Raw genomic sequence first — 13,780 nt, forward strand, 5'->3', positions numbered from 1 at the left:
GTTTGGCGTAAAGCATGAATTCAGCTTCACTGGACACAATTGTTTGGCAGACTCCTTTGGCAAATTCTCATGCATAGTCACAAGGGGGACAGTGATTCTTAGTACATATCTTTCTAATTGGAGGAAGAGTTAATGAAAAGCATTGTTATTTGAGTTGGTGATCTACCCTAATTCTGGAATTCTTGAATTCCGAGGGTGATGTGGCCTATGTCTATTTGTGATCCAGTTAATTGGGACATATGTTTTCTAAATTATACTTTGGAGATATTACATAATTCTATAGAAATCCAGTGTGAGGTCATGGCAGAAACGTCTGTAATTAATACTCACTGGGACAAATTGTTCTTGAGTTTGTCAGCAAAACTTCATTACATAGAACATTTTTTTTTCGCAGAGCGTGTCAATTTGCAAAAAAAATAATCAGGAAAAGAAAGAGGAATCATTTGGGAACCCAGCATTGTAGTGAATATGTGTAACCACTGTGTGTCACCACTCAGAGAGTTTATAATACAGTAGAAGTAGTCTTCTGTTGAATATCTTGTTCAGCAAAAGAGGTATTGTGGAAGTGGAAACGATTTATAAATTTACTATGAGGCCCTTAATTGGAATTCTTTCTGTTTAACAAGTTTTACATCATAATATGCATGTATATTAAAGTACATACACTTGAAGTTTGCTTTCTTGTGACTTTGGACAGTCTGCCAGGCAAGTCCAGCTGTTTGCATCCATGCCCAAACATAGGAGCCACGTAAGGGTGAGCCAATACTCTGTGGTACAACGCATCCAGAATTTGACTCTAGATCTAGAAATAGTGTAGCCACATAATAATCTGTCTGCTCAAGCTGTCAGACATTCTTAGGTATTGCATTGACTTTCTTGAGGTATAAAACTATTTAGAAAGAGCTATGCTGCTTGGTGGAGCTGAAGATGCACCTCTGCAAAGAAATACATTTCATGGTGTGCCATGAAATCCAGCCTTTCCTTCTCTTCCTTTTCCAGAATCATTTGTTTATCTCGGGACAAATATCTAAGCAATAGGCTGTTCTGCTGTATGTCTTTGTATAACTTCAGAAACCTGATAGGAAGTCTGCATTGTAACTCTGGCAAGAATTTGGTTGTGAATTTGGAAATCTCAATGAGAGAGAAGTGTAGGAGGGAGGACATGTAGTTGCACAGCATTGAATTTTTTCTTACATTTTTTTCTTATATTTTTGCTTTTCATATTGGTCAACTCAAATATCTTGTCAAGCAGCAAAGTTATGATTTGTTACGATATGATGGAGAAGTAACTTGTATTTTTTTTTTTTTTTTTTTAATAATTGAAACTCTGCTACTTTCAGTAGGAAAAATTGGATTGCTTAACACTTGCCTTTTCCTTTGTATACCACAGTAACGTGAATGTAGAAAGAGGAAGTAAGGCTTTATTAAAAGCTAAAATTGAACGATCATTGTAGTAATTATGAGCTGTGCAATTTGCACATCATTAGCTGAATCAAGAGCTGTAAGTTTGGTTATAATTCATTAAATACATTTTAAAACACCATACCATTATTTCAGAGAACACACATATCACTCAGGAAAAGAATTTTTTTTTTTTTCTTTTTAAAACATGTTTTATGACTAAATCTATACTTAATCCTAGAGTCTTATTTACCCAATGTTTAGATACTAATCTGTGTGACTTGAAGAGTGGAATTATATCTTTGTATGAACATCTTTTATAGGGTCCCCTTGGCATAACTGGTTCTCCAGGTTTTCCAGGCGCTCCTGGAATGAAGGTAAAAATAATAAAAATTCCCTTGTAGTACGTTTAACAACAGTTTCATCTTGGAGTCTTTTCACACCAACCTGTGTACAGGTCCCTAAGAGTGGCGGTAACATCAATCTTTGTCATGGCCTTGAGAAAGAAGTTAGAAACCAAATAAAGTAATAGAAATTACCACAGTTAGGATATTTTTTCTTGCTTTCGCTTTTGCTTGCAATAAGGAATTACTCTTTTATCCAGTGAGCCAAAATCTTGTTCAGTTTATTCAGAGAATAACACAGTATAGTCTGGAAGTTGAGTTGTAACAGTTAGTCCAAGAGAGCATGGGAGCAGCATCTTCTGATGACCAGTTTTGGCCAATAATACTTTTACAGGTCTAGGTCAACTCCAAAGAAAATATCTGAAACCCCAATAGAGATACACTGCAACTCTACAGTAAGACAAACAATAATTTCATGCTCTCGTGGTTCTGTGTGATTGGGCTGGTGAGGAAAACTTGTATGAGCTGCAGTACTGTCTTTGTGGGATTTTCTTCTCTTGTTTTTCAAGAAGCCTCTCCATTATTTATTTTTTTTCCTTGCCTTGAGAAGATGTCTGCCAAGAAGATACGAAAGACAACTCATACAACCTCTCTGTATTTCTTGCACTTGCTCCCTGCCTGGCTGCTTCCCCTTGTTCTTTTTCAATCCTTAAACATGACATGAAAAATGTATCGTAAAGAATTTTTTTTCAATTTGCCAGGGAGCCAAGTTCAGCAGATGTTTTGTGTTGCTGGGAAGCTGACGACATGCATGAAGTAGTCTTTTGGAAAGGAGTCTGAATAGGAGTGTTAAGATAATGTATATGATTAAATGATAGTGCTTTTTACTGCATGTCTATCCTGTGCTAAATATCAAAATAAATATTTGGGGGAACTTCTATGTGAAGAACTGATGAAAACATTTCGAAAAAGAGGACCTATCTTCAAGATTGAAGATTAGATTAATTAAATTGGAATAGCTGCTATGAACTTATAAAAACTGATCGTGTTGAAGATGTAGACTTCATTTCTGAAAATGTAATACTAATGGCCATCAATTCCAAAAGGCAAATTTCCTTTATAACAATAGAATTCTAAATAGATCCCGGGAGGAATTATTTTGTTGGAGTATTTGTTCCACGCTTACAAGGCTTTACTGGGACTAATAATCTATTTGTTCTGTTCTACTCTGACCAGCGTGACATGCAACTACTGGACTATTACATCTATCTTTGTATCACCTATATCTCTCTATGAAGATACTTTGTTTAATATAAGCTGTAGTGCTGCAACAGCAAGTCCATGTGTGCTGTGCAAAAAAACCCCCACCTAAGTGTTTTGTAACTCCTAAATCCTGATCTTTATCTGCTAACTAAGCAAAATAAAACTGTTAAATTACAGGTATGGACTAGGATTTTAGACAAAGATCTCTCTGAAATCTTTAGTGTGATTTAGGCCACAGGATGGAGTGGTTTCCTCCTCTGTGGAAAGTTTTCTTATATACATTGAGGGGGAATTCTTTTTGTAGTCAATGTGCACAGAGAAGTAGAATTGGGTAAGTGAATGTATATTTTAAGGATAATAAGGTATATCAAGATCTGAATTGTTTTTCTCTTATGGGCTCAGTATTACTCCTGCATTAGTTTGAAGTTTACTTCTTAGCAGAAGGTAATCTCCAGTTTTCTTCTGTGAAATCTTAGGGAGAAGCAGGTCCAACCGGTCCTCGTGGTCCTGAAGGCCCTCAAGGACAAAGAGGTGAAACAGGTCCACAAGGCCCAGCTGGATCACAAGGTCTTCCTGTAAGTACATTACTTGGAATTCCGCTCTGCTCAGTATGTGCACATTGCCTGTTTACTGGGGATTTTAACATCCTACTTGGTAGACGGTAAGTTTTGCCCAAGGTACTTTTTTCCAGAGAAGGAAAGGCATCATTCATCTATTTTCTGTTTTTTGTTTTGGGGTTGGTTTTTTTTTTTGTTTGTTTGTTTGTTTTTTCATAACTGCTTTCTGTTATTTAATTAAAGCATCTTAGAAAACTGGAAGTTGTGCAGTATGATACAGTCTCAATCCTATGGATACTTTAAAAACTTAATGTGATTTTCAGTCTTTAAGATCTTAATTTGTACCCTTTGTTACTCATATTGCATGAGTAGATCTTAGGTTAATGTATTTACTTAATAGCCTTTATTGTCTGCTCTGTTAAAGTTATCAAATAACTATCTTCTGCTTTTGTTGTCGATATCCTCCTCAATAAAATTAATTTTAATGATTGGGATGTTATTTCTAGGGTACAGAAGGGACAGATGGCTCTCCAGGTGCCAAAGGCCCAACTGTAAGTAAACATATCACCTGTTGAAGAAACTGTGTAAGTGGATTTATTTCCTTATTAGTATTTCAATTTTTCCTTACTGCTATTTCTGTTTGTAGGGATCTCCGGGCACTGGGGGCCCCCCTGGCTTATTAGGTCCACCTGGTTCCCCAGGACCACAAGGCAGCACGGGCCCGCCTGGTATTCGAGGGCAGCCGGTAATGATGTATTTTCTGTGAAAATTATGATATCTATCAAATGTGTTACTCTATGAAACTGAAACGCTGGTTTTAGTGGTGAGGTGCCTTTAACTTAGCATGGTAATGAGTGTGCTGAGAATGAGATCTTGTCAATGTTCTGTGAGTTTGGAGTAATTTTATGGCTTTCTTAGAGGTCTAAGAAAGAAGAGTGTCTACTTATATTTCATAGCATAAGCCAAAATGAATGAATGACTTACACGGTTTTAACTTTGTATGTATTAATTGGGTGTTTGTTTTCAGGGAGATCCTGGCGTTCCAGGTTTCAAGGGAGAAGCAGGACCCAAAGGTGAACCGGTAAGTCTCCATGTGATTTGTAAGATGAAAAGGAGTCACAGAGGTTGTATGTGTATTTTGAATAGGCTTAAAAATTTTATGATTATATTTTTTCATTACTACTTCTGTTTTGTTTATTACATTATTACTTACTGTTTGTCAAGTAATAATTATTATGGAAGACAAGCCACAGTGAACTTAGCTGGACAGTACACAGAATGAATGGCAAAAGAGTTCCTTTGATGGTATAAATCACCTATCCTGTATAGGCCTTATAAGCCTGAAAGAACTCAGAAACCAATTAGTGCATTTACTCAGGTTTCTACAGCACTCAGGAATTACTTCATTCCAATTTCTTCATACCAAGAGAAATGGATCCCATATGTTTCTAGGCATTTAAAATCACTCAGATCTGTGTGCTAATCATAAGAACAAAATCTGTTTTAAACTATACATTTAACACATCCTAAACAGGTCTGTATATATAGATAGAAACATTTAAGTAATAGAAATGCTTATATGGTTGTATGGCATAAATAGCTGCTTACCCTACAGCTAATATTTGAGAAGTATTCTTTGGAAATGTTTTCATGCTTTAACTTATGAATTTCAGGGTAGGAAAAGGTGATTCTACAGAGTTGGGCTCAGTTTGGCTTGTTTATCTTTAATTTTTCAGTAATTTAAGTGATCGCATAAAAACTGTCAAAATCACGCGGATAAAATATCAGTTTCGTTACCATTGACAGGCTTCTCGTTTCTTTGGGAATTTCTTCAAGATTCTTGTTGAATTTCAGTTCTTCGTTATTTGTTCATTTGATGATGATGAATAAAATTACGTAGCGGTGTCTGAGCAAGCAGGTGTTTTTAGTAACCACCATAGGGTCAAACTATAGAGTTGGAGTTTATTCATATTGCCCCTCTTACTGAGGTATTTATTTATTAATACAGAAAAAGAGAAAAGCTGATTCTGAAATGCTGTGTTTTTTAACTGATTCAAAACCTAAGTGTGTTTTCTTTCGTCCTTCATTTAGAAAAATGTTCATGATGTTTAAAAGACAGTCTGTTTCAATATGCTTGAGGAGTGGTAAGCTTAACAAGAAATTTTTACAAAATTTAACTTTCAATAGGGCCCACAAGGTCCCCAGGGTCCCATCGGCCCCATAGGTGAAGAAGGGAAAAGAGGCCCTCGAGGTGATCCAGGGTCAGTGGGTCCACCAGGTCCTGTTGGAGAGAGGGTAAGCAATCCAGAAGAATAATGTCTTGTGAGAGATGTACTGGCAAGTTGAAAACTTCTCGTCGTGACCTAACCACGTGTTTTCTTATGCTTTGATTGTGTGATTGTGGGTACGGTCAGACTTTATTTTCCTAACAATAACAAATATTGGTATGCCACTTGACTCTGTACCAGATTAGTGACTTCAGGGTGCTGTTTTCTCTGATAGACCGTAATCTTTTTGAAAATTATACTCTGAAGCTCAGGATCTAAAAATGTGGCATGATATTTTTTGAATTGATCTTACTTCTGATTATTATTTTATGGGGAAAGAGATGGGTGATACTGTGCATTACTTCTGTGGTGGATACTTTAATTTCTGAATTCAGTGCACAGAATAACATGGTAACAAATGTTGGAGATACGATGAGCTAATCTGCGGATTTTGTACTTATGTTCTGTACAAATGGTCATCATTTATTGAATCATGCTGTTCAGCATGCATGAGTAAAACGCTGATATTTTCATGTCTCCAAGTGGACAAGAAAATCCCAAATTTATACTACTGAAGAAAATTGCAAGGAAATAAATTGAATCCACAATCTAGAAGTCAAATAGCTTATTTACAATAAGTTATGCTGAAAAAATATATTGACAATAATTTTATATCTGTGATTTTTTTTCCCAGGGTGCTCCTGGGAACCGTGGTTTTCCAGGTTCTGATGGCTTGCCTGGACCAAAGGTAAGTGAAATGTTTTCATAAATGCATCTATATAGAGAAAGTGTTCGATTAAAACCTATGCTTCTGGACAAATGGGCAGATCCTTAATATCACCAGAAGTAGACTGAAAAGGAATTGAAAAATGTCAGAAAGCTGTTGGAAGTTTTTCAGATTAAATTTTATGGAGAGAAATCACTTTGAATTCCTGTGATGTTCAGCTTTTATTTTATGTGCCTGAGTTAATGGTCCCTCAAGCTCATAAGAGAAACTGACCTGTTTGTAGTACTGTATTGTTACAGACATAGTTCTGTAATATGGGGCTACTTGAAAAATTGCCTTTTTTTGGTGTTTCTTCATATTCTGTCTTGTCTCTTGAACAGATCAGTTTACCTGTCTTTGGCTTTCTAAAGTGCTACAATACTTGTAGGGTAGTGGCTCACTACATGCTTTCCTAGTGTTTCTCATAATACTTGACTTTTTGGTAAAACCACAGTCCTTGCATAAGATTGCTTTATGGAAGAGACAGTTTTTAATATTAATTTGGAAAGCAGCAGTAATTATAGAAGTATTGATGTTTTGGAACTATGTTCACAAAAAATTATGTCCTAAATTGAAGATACCTATTTTATTTAGCTTTTTCACCGTGACTATTCTATGTGTTAACTAATAGCTTATTGATATCTCCGTAGGGTGCCCAAGGAGAGCGTGGTCCGGCAGGTTCTTCTGGTCCTAAAGGAGGGCAAGGAGATCCTGGGCGTCCTGGGGAGCCTGGACTCCCAGGTGCAAGAGTAAGTAACTAATAACATTACATTATAAACCATGTCTTATGTCATTTTCAAAAGGTGAGAGTACACTTCACAAAATTCAGTAGCAGCTGTTACAAGGATGGACCTGTTTCAGTGGGACAAATTAAAAGCCAAAGCCCAGAATACCTGTCTTCTTTTTATTCTTCTGCTGATGTTGGAAGGCACAAGTTCCATTTGTATTTGAAAGAAGAAGATACCTTAATTACAGACTGGCTAATGCAACTGAAGAATGTGACCCTGTGGGTAGTTTGAGAGGTGTAGAAGCAGCAAAAGGGGGAATAGGAAAGGGAAGATCAAAGATGGTGAGGGATGAAGATGTAAAGGATGAGGACCTTGGACACAGAGAAGAAAATTGTGTGAAGAATATCTTGGTGTTTTTATCATGGTAGTAACTGAGCATATCTTCTCAGTTTATTTGCATTTTCCTTGTATTTCTCTTATATTTTAACAGAATTATATGCACAATTTAACAGCAATGTTATTCCCATTTTTAGGGTTTGACTGGAAACCCAGGCGTTCAAGGGCCTGAAGGAAAACTTGGCCCCTTGGTAAGTGGCAGTATGTCATTTCAGCTGATGCCACAGTTGTTTGGAGATCCCAACTCATTGAAATTACATCTATTAACCCCATTTTTCTTGATTTCTGGAAGTTTGCCTTCTCTATTACGCATTAATCTCGGGTTTCTAACTTGAGATGTAGAGCAATTAATATTCCTATAATTTTGTCTGTTTAGCAGCTGCTGCAGTATTTTCTAAGTGCCTCTTTTTTGGAAACAATAAAATGCTTATACATAATGGCTCAACGTTAATAAACAGATCGTATTTGTTGAGCTCCAGCTGTCTGGCTGTAGCTCTGTTTCAGATACGCTTTGATAACTATAGGACAAAATAAGGCTAGTATTATTCTGTGTGCTTAAACAGTATAAGATAACCAAGTACTACTTGTTATATTCACCAACTTAGAAGTGAAAAATTCCAGCACCAAAAGCCCTTTTTAGGAAGGATTATTTGTATTATATTGGAAAGCCGTTTATTTTTGTTGCTGAACTTTTTCCTCTGTGACACTTCAGAAGCAGTGTGAGTTCGGTTACTGAGCAATGACACAATACGTATGCTATGTTTTAATTTCATTTAAGACAGTTATTTTGTTGAGGTAATAGATGTGAATATCTAGCCACTTCAAGGTTGTTCTCAAATTCAGTTAGAGCTGTTTTGCTCTAGTAGTGCTGGTAGTCATTTTCCAGAGGTTAATAGGCTCACATAAGTAAGTAATTTTTTTTTAATCTAATGCAGAAAACGCTTTTTCTCTGTAGGGTGGCCCTGGAGAAGATGGACGTCCTGGTCCTGCAGGTTCAATAGGAATCAGAGGTCAGCCAGGCAGTATGGGACTTTCTGGGCCAAAGGGTGGTAGTGTGAGTATGACACTTGGTACCCAAGATCTGCTTCACTTTAAACATTTCCGTACATGTTAATGGCTGAGAACAAGATGTAAAAATAATCATTTCTCTTCCCGTTAATTAGGGTGATCCCGGTAAACCGGGAGAAGCAGGAAATGCAGGTGTTCCAGGACAGAGAGTGAGTGTGACTGTTATCATTTTCAGTGATTACAGAAAGTATGCATTTCTGTTACGTTTGCTCACTGTACAAAGCTTTTTCAGTGTCTTTTTTTTTTTTTTTTTTTTTTTTTTAATTTATTTATTATTTTTTTTAGGGAGCTCCTGGCAAAGACGGTGAAGTTGGTCCTTCTGGCCCTGTTGGCCCGCCAGTAAGTCAACTTTTTCAACACTATTTGCTTACCTGCCCGTTCCTCCGTTCCTTCATTGATCTTTCTGCCCTCATGCTTTTTTTTGTCTTTACGCCAGTTGTTGATTCCAAACAAGAATTACAATAACACTAAAAGAAATCCTTGAAATTGGGTAATTTTTTATTAAAACACATATCTATCGGTAGCACAATTGCCAATATGGCAATTATAAAATAAAAAAAGTGCAAAGGACAAATTTTTTTTCATAGTTCATTTTCCTAGCTTCCTTGGTTTTATTGGAACCGAGTGTCTTGCCATTAGCAAAGAATGGTGAGTGAGAATCTTAAATGTACAAGATATCTCCTTATTTTAGATAGGATATATTTGGTCTGGTGTAAGTGAAAATGTACAATAAACAAATATGTAACTGAAGAAATGCATATTCATGGAGAAGGAAAATTCCTCTACTATTCCTCTGATGTGCACTTATTACTTTCCTTTGTGCAGGGTCTGGCAGGAGAAAGAGGAGAACAAGGCTCTCCAGGTCCTACAGGGTTTCAGGTATGTGCATTAATTTTTGCAAGAGGAAAACTAAACAGCCATCTCTTAATCAAATTAGGTTAGGAATACAATCAAGTGATGTTTACAGAAAAGTGTGAGAATTGATGGCAATAATATGTGGAATAATTAATGATAGCTTTCATATCAGCTGTACAATGCATTTAACTGGTAAAGGCTGAAGTGGCATCTCTGTATCCACTGAGAAAACCTGCCCTGTTGTTCAGTTGATTTTTCCAGATTTTCGAAACATGTTCCAAATGTGGAACAAAAGGATTGTTTTGATAATGAAGTATCAATTAAGTCAATCTATGTGTAGATAACATTATTTTTAGAGCTGACATGCATATGTCTGACAAATGTTGAAGAAGGACTTCTATTTCATTTAGAGTAGGAATACACTTGTATGCAATATTCACGTAACTGTTTTGCTTTGGGATTTCTGAGGGCATAGTCTCGTACTGTATACAGTGTCCTAAGTCTGACTTGAACTTTTCGTACTTCATTAAAATATTTTATTTTTACCTATTTTTTACAGGGATTACCTGGGCCGCCAGGTCCTCCAGGTGAAGGAGGAAAGCCAGGTGATCAGGTAATCTCTGTATAATTTTTCAAGAAATAACTTTGTGAGGTAGTTTTACCTTTTCTTGTCTTTGTATTTTAATTTCCCACTCTATTTCAGAATATTTACTGATGTAGTCTAGAAGTTGTGTATGAGGACTGCTTTTGGAAAAAGTAATTACTAGAACATAGCTATCTTACTGTTCTTGGAAAATCTTCTCTTGTTCTGCACGTGGTATTCAGAGCTAGTCGTCCACTTTCACGTTACTTTGGAAATTAAAATAATTATCTGTAGTTTTCACAGCTATAAGGTTATGAATATACTTTCATCCTAATGGTGAACTCTCTTCTGCGTAGGGTGTTCCCGGAGATCCTGGAGTTGTTGGTCCTTTGGGCCCCAGGGTAAGTATTTTCCTTCAGAAGTATTTGTAACAGTTTTCTGAGGTTGAAAGTTGATGCACCGTGCACCATGACACCCAAAATGAACGTTTTGTTTTTCTTGCCCTCAGTAGAATAATTGTAAGCATGGATATATTTAAAGGTGATGTGTTTTCTATAAAATTGACTACCTTTAATGGTTCCATACCTCATGAAGTAGTGTTAATATCTGCTGAGTGAACAGATGTAACTCTGTAAGCTATGTGGTTTACAGTCTGTGAAAAGACTGTCTATTTTGCCAAGGAACATTCTATGAGGTGCTTTAACAGTAAAAACATAAAGCTGTTTTTTGTTTCATCAGTTCTCCTGCGTAGGTTGCTCTGAATGTAATGCTTCCTATTTATTTCCGTGGATACTACAATAGATAAAAATGCAAAGCAGCACCAGTTGAAAGGGCAAGTTCTCAGCTATAGGATACTATTTTTCAACATTATCACCGCCGTTAGCTACTCATTTTTCACCAGCAATGAAAAAGAGTCTTTATGCAGCACTCATAAAAATCTGTACCACCAGAGGTGCTCCACTGTTTCAAAGCTATGTAATTGGCACTGTTGCTGGGAAATTGTTGTCTATGACATCCATGTTCCCTTGGCCTAAACAGATGGAAGTCAGAAGGCACCAAATCCACACTGTACAGTGGGTGTGATAGAACGGCCCAGCCAAGATTGGCTCCGTGGTCTTCATGCTGGAATGGGGCCTGATTGTTGTCTTTTCAGACCTGATTCTGAAAGTTCAGCCTTCAGCTTAGTCAGCATCATAATGGTGTGGTCAGTGTTGATGGTTTGTCAATGTTCCAGAAAATTGAAGGAATCTCCTTTCTTAAGGAGATTCCTTTTCCTTGCAAAAGACAGCGTGCATCACTTTAGCCACTGAGGGCTGCATCTTGAACTTATTATTCAATGGGGAATTCACATGTGGTCACTCCAAGGACTGCCGTTTTGATTCTGACTCATAGTGGTGACACAACTTCTGGTGATCATGCGATCCAGGAAACTGCCACCATCGGTCTCGTATTGGTTCAGTAGGTCCTGACCAACTTGCATATGGTGTTCTTTCTGTACCCTGTTTGTGGGAACAACCTCACACAAACTTTGTGATGTTACAATGTTACCACCATTGTTTCAGTGCACTGAAGCTGGCGTTTGGCTCTGTGCGCAGTTCCCTGGTCATAATCCTCTGGTTGGCACAGATTAATACGCTCTTCATTTCATGCTGTGAAAGTACATGACTGTCCAGAACATGGCTTATTGTTCACATTACTGTTGCTGCTGCTGAAACACAACACCCATCGCCTTGTTGCACCCACGTCCACTGTTTGGTCTTCACAAACATTCAGGAAGCATCAATGAATGCCAACGTGTGCCATTTTTTCCACACGGAGGAATGCAGTGTCACACCTTTGCTTCATTCGCGCTTCCACGTCAGGTGCCATTCTGTCAAACTGCCCCTCTGCAGCCATCAGCCGCACGGCAACAAAATGTAGCAGGACACTGGTGGGAAGGCTCAGCCTCTACTACTGTGCCACCAACATCCACCTCTGATGCTGTGGGCCAGCATAATGAAATAGGAGGCATTACTTTTGGAGTGGCCCTGGTAGATTTAGTTCACAGGCTCTTTTTTTATGTGGTATTTCTGTGCTCATAGTGTACTTAGGGTTTTTGCTACCAGAATTGTGTCCTGACTAGTAAATAAGTAACAATTTCATAGGGAGAACGCGGCAATCCAGGGGAACGGGGAGAGCCAGGTGCATCAGGACTTCCAGGTGAAAAGGGTATGGCTGGAGGTCACGGTCCTGATGGTCCAAAGGTAAGCTGCAGTGACATTTGTGTTGCTAAACCGATGCCTTGTGTAATTGTTCAGAAGCGCATCAGAGTGATTTTTATTGTGTTCTTCACTTTGATCTCAGTAGATCAAAGGCAAAGCCATTTCTGAGCTACAAAAGAAAAAACTCTAATAATGGCTCTATTTGAAGAACTATATCAGTTTACCTTAAGAGACTTGGCAGTGTTGAGTGTTTAAAAGTAAATGCTGAAAACTCCACATCTTTCCTTCACCTGCAATTGATTTAATTGGTCCTTGCGCACTAGTTACGTGAGATCTGTACACAGATGTGAGCTGTGAGAAACTAAGCATAAATAGAACATCTCTGCCCCCTGTTGCTTCTACCTGCTGCTACTTTGTATAATAAACTGATGAAGCATCAAGGTAAAGGCAGAGAGAAGCTGAAGCTTCTTCTTGTTTTGCCTGTTCTAACCACCAGTATGCACTGGTATGATTACATGCTAATGCTTTTGGAAGGACTATGGTGTTACAGTTGAATTTCCTGAGGAACACTTTGGGAAATGAGAAGTATTTGGACATGAATAAGTTCAAAATTTAAGAGAAAATTATTACTTAATTCTCTACCCCAGAGGCTTTGATACAGGCTCAGCGTGTTCTGCAGCCTAGAGACAAAGATACTTCTCAGATAGACAATGACTTGCACTTCATTCATTTCAGGGAAGCCCAGGTCCTAGTGGGACACCTGGTGATCCAGGCCCACCAGGTCTTCAAGGTATGCCTGGAGAAAGAGGGATTGCTGGAACTCCTGGTCCGAAGGGTGACAGAGTAAGTATTTTTGTTGTGCCAAGTAGAATCACTCATCTCTTAATATTGCATTTGTGCAGTAGCGTGAACTGTTCAGCATTCAGCGTCATAACTTCGAGTTTATGGTTTTTTTCCATAGGGCGGTATAGGTGAGAAAGGTGCTGAAGGTACTGCTGGCAATGATGGGGCAAGAGTAAGTAAATCTGTAACTCTTAATATCTGCCCTCCACGCAGAAGGTTGTTTACTGTGTTAGGGGCTACTCAGAGCAGAGTTAAAATGTACTCAATTGGGAGACGTGATGAATTGATGCATTTCCTCTGATGCTTCAACTCTGGTCAAATTTTGCGAGACAACTGTGCACAGTGTACTTGTATGCCTATTTCAAGCCTATGTTTTGTATCATAGGTAATTGGAGTTGAGATTTTAATGGTAAAGATTCGCAGAAGTAACGTGTTAATTTGATATTTTAGATACACAGAGAAGCTGAAGTTAGTGCTGGAGGATCATCGAGCGTAGTTGGTCAGTTTG

The 13,780-nt window shown here is 37.9% G+C and overlaps 1 protein-coding gene across 2 annotated transcripts in view; it reads left to right on the plus strand.

Moving 5' to 3' along the window:
* COL5A2 (collagen type V alpha 2 chain) overlaps window positions 1-13,780 on the plus strand; it is a 161,912-nt gene that overhangs the window by 129,492 nt on the left and 18,640 nt on the right. For both annotated transcript variants that reach the window (XM_042874511.1, XM_042874510.1), the window contains 18 exons: window positions 1,725-1,778; window positions 3,485-3,583; window positions 4,072-4,116; window positions 4,212-4,310; window positions 4,593-4,646; window positions 5,753-5,860; window positions 6,527-6,580; window positions 7,249-7,347; window positions 7,860-7,913; window positions 8,678-8,776; window positions 8,886-8,939; window positions 9,076-9,129; window positions 9,616-9,669; window positions 10,205-10,258; window positions 10,585-10,629; window positions 12,373-12,471; window positions 13,165-13,272; window positions 13,391-13,444. In XM_042874511.1, coding sequence (XP_042730445.1) covers window positions 1,725-1,778; window positions 3,485-3,583; window positions 4,072-4,116; window positions 4,212-4,310; window positions 4,593-4,646; window positions 5,753-5,860; window positions 6,527-6,580; window positions 7,249-7,347; window positions 7,860-7,913; window positions 8,678-8,776; window positions 8,886-8,939; window positions 9,076-9,129; window positions 9,616-9,669; window positions 10,205-10,258; window positions 10,585-10,629; window positions 12,373-12,471; window positions 13,165-13,272; window positions 13,391-13,444 — 1,287 coding nt within the window. The remainder of the gene's footprint in view (window positions 1-1,724; window positions 1,779-3,484; window positions 3,584-4,071; window positions 4,117-4,211; window positions 4,311-4,592; window positions 4,647-5,752; window positions 5,861-6,526; window positions 6,581-7,248; window positions 7,348-7,859; window positions 7,914-8,677; window positions 8,777-8,885; window positions 8,940-9,075; window positions 9,130-9,615; window positions 9,670-10,204; window positions 10,259-10,584; window positions 10,630-12,372; window positions 12,472-13,164; window positions 13,273-13,390; window positions 13,445-13,780) is intronic.

This window comes from Lagopus leucura, unplaced genomic scaffold (genome assembly GCF_019238085.1).
Source record: "Lagopus leucura isolate 7727_CA_CO unplaced genomic scaffold, USGS_WTPT01 Super-Scaffold_100012, whole genome shotgun sequence".
Taxonomy (NCBI): domain Eukaryota; kingdom Metazoa; phylum Chordata; class Aves; order Galliformes; family Phasianidae; genus Lagopus; species Lagopus leucura.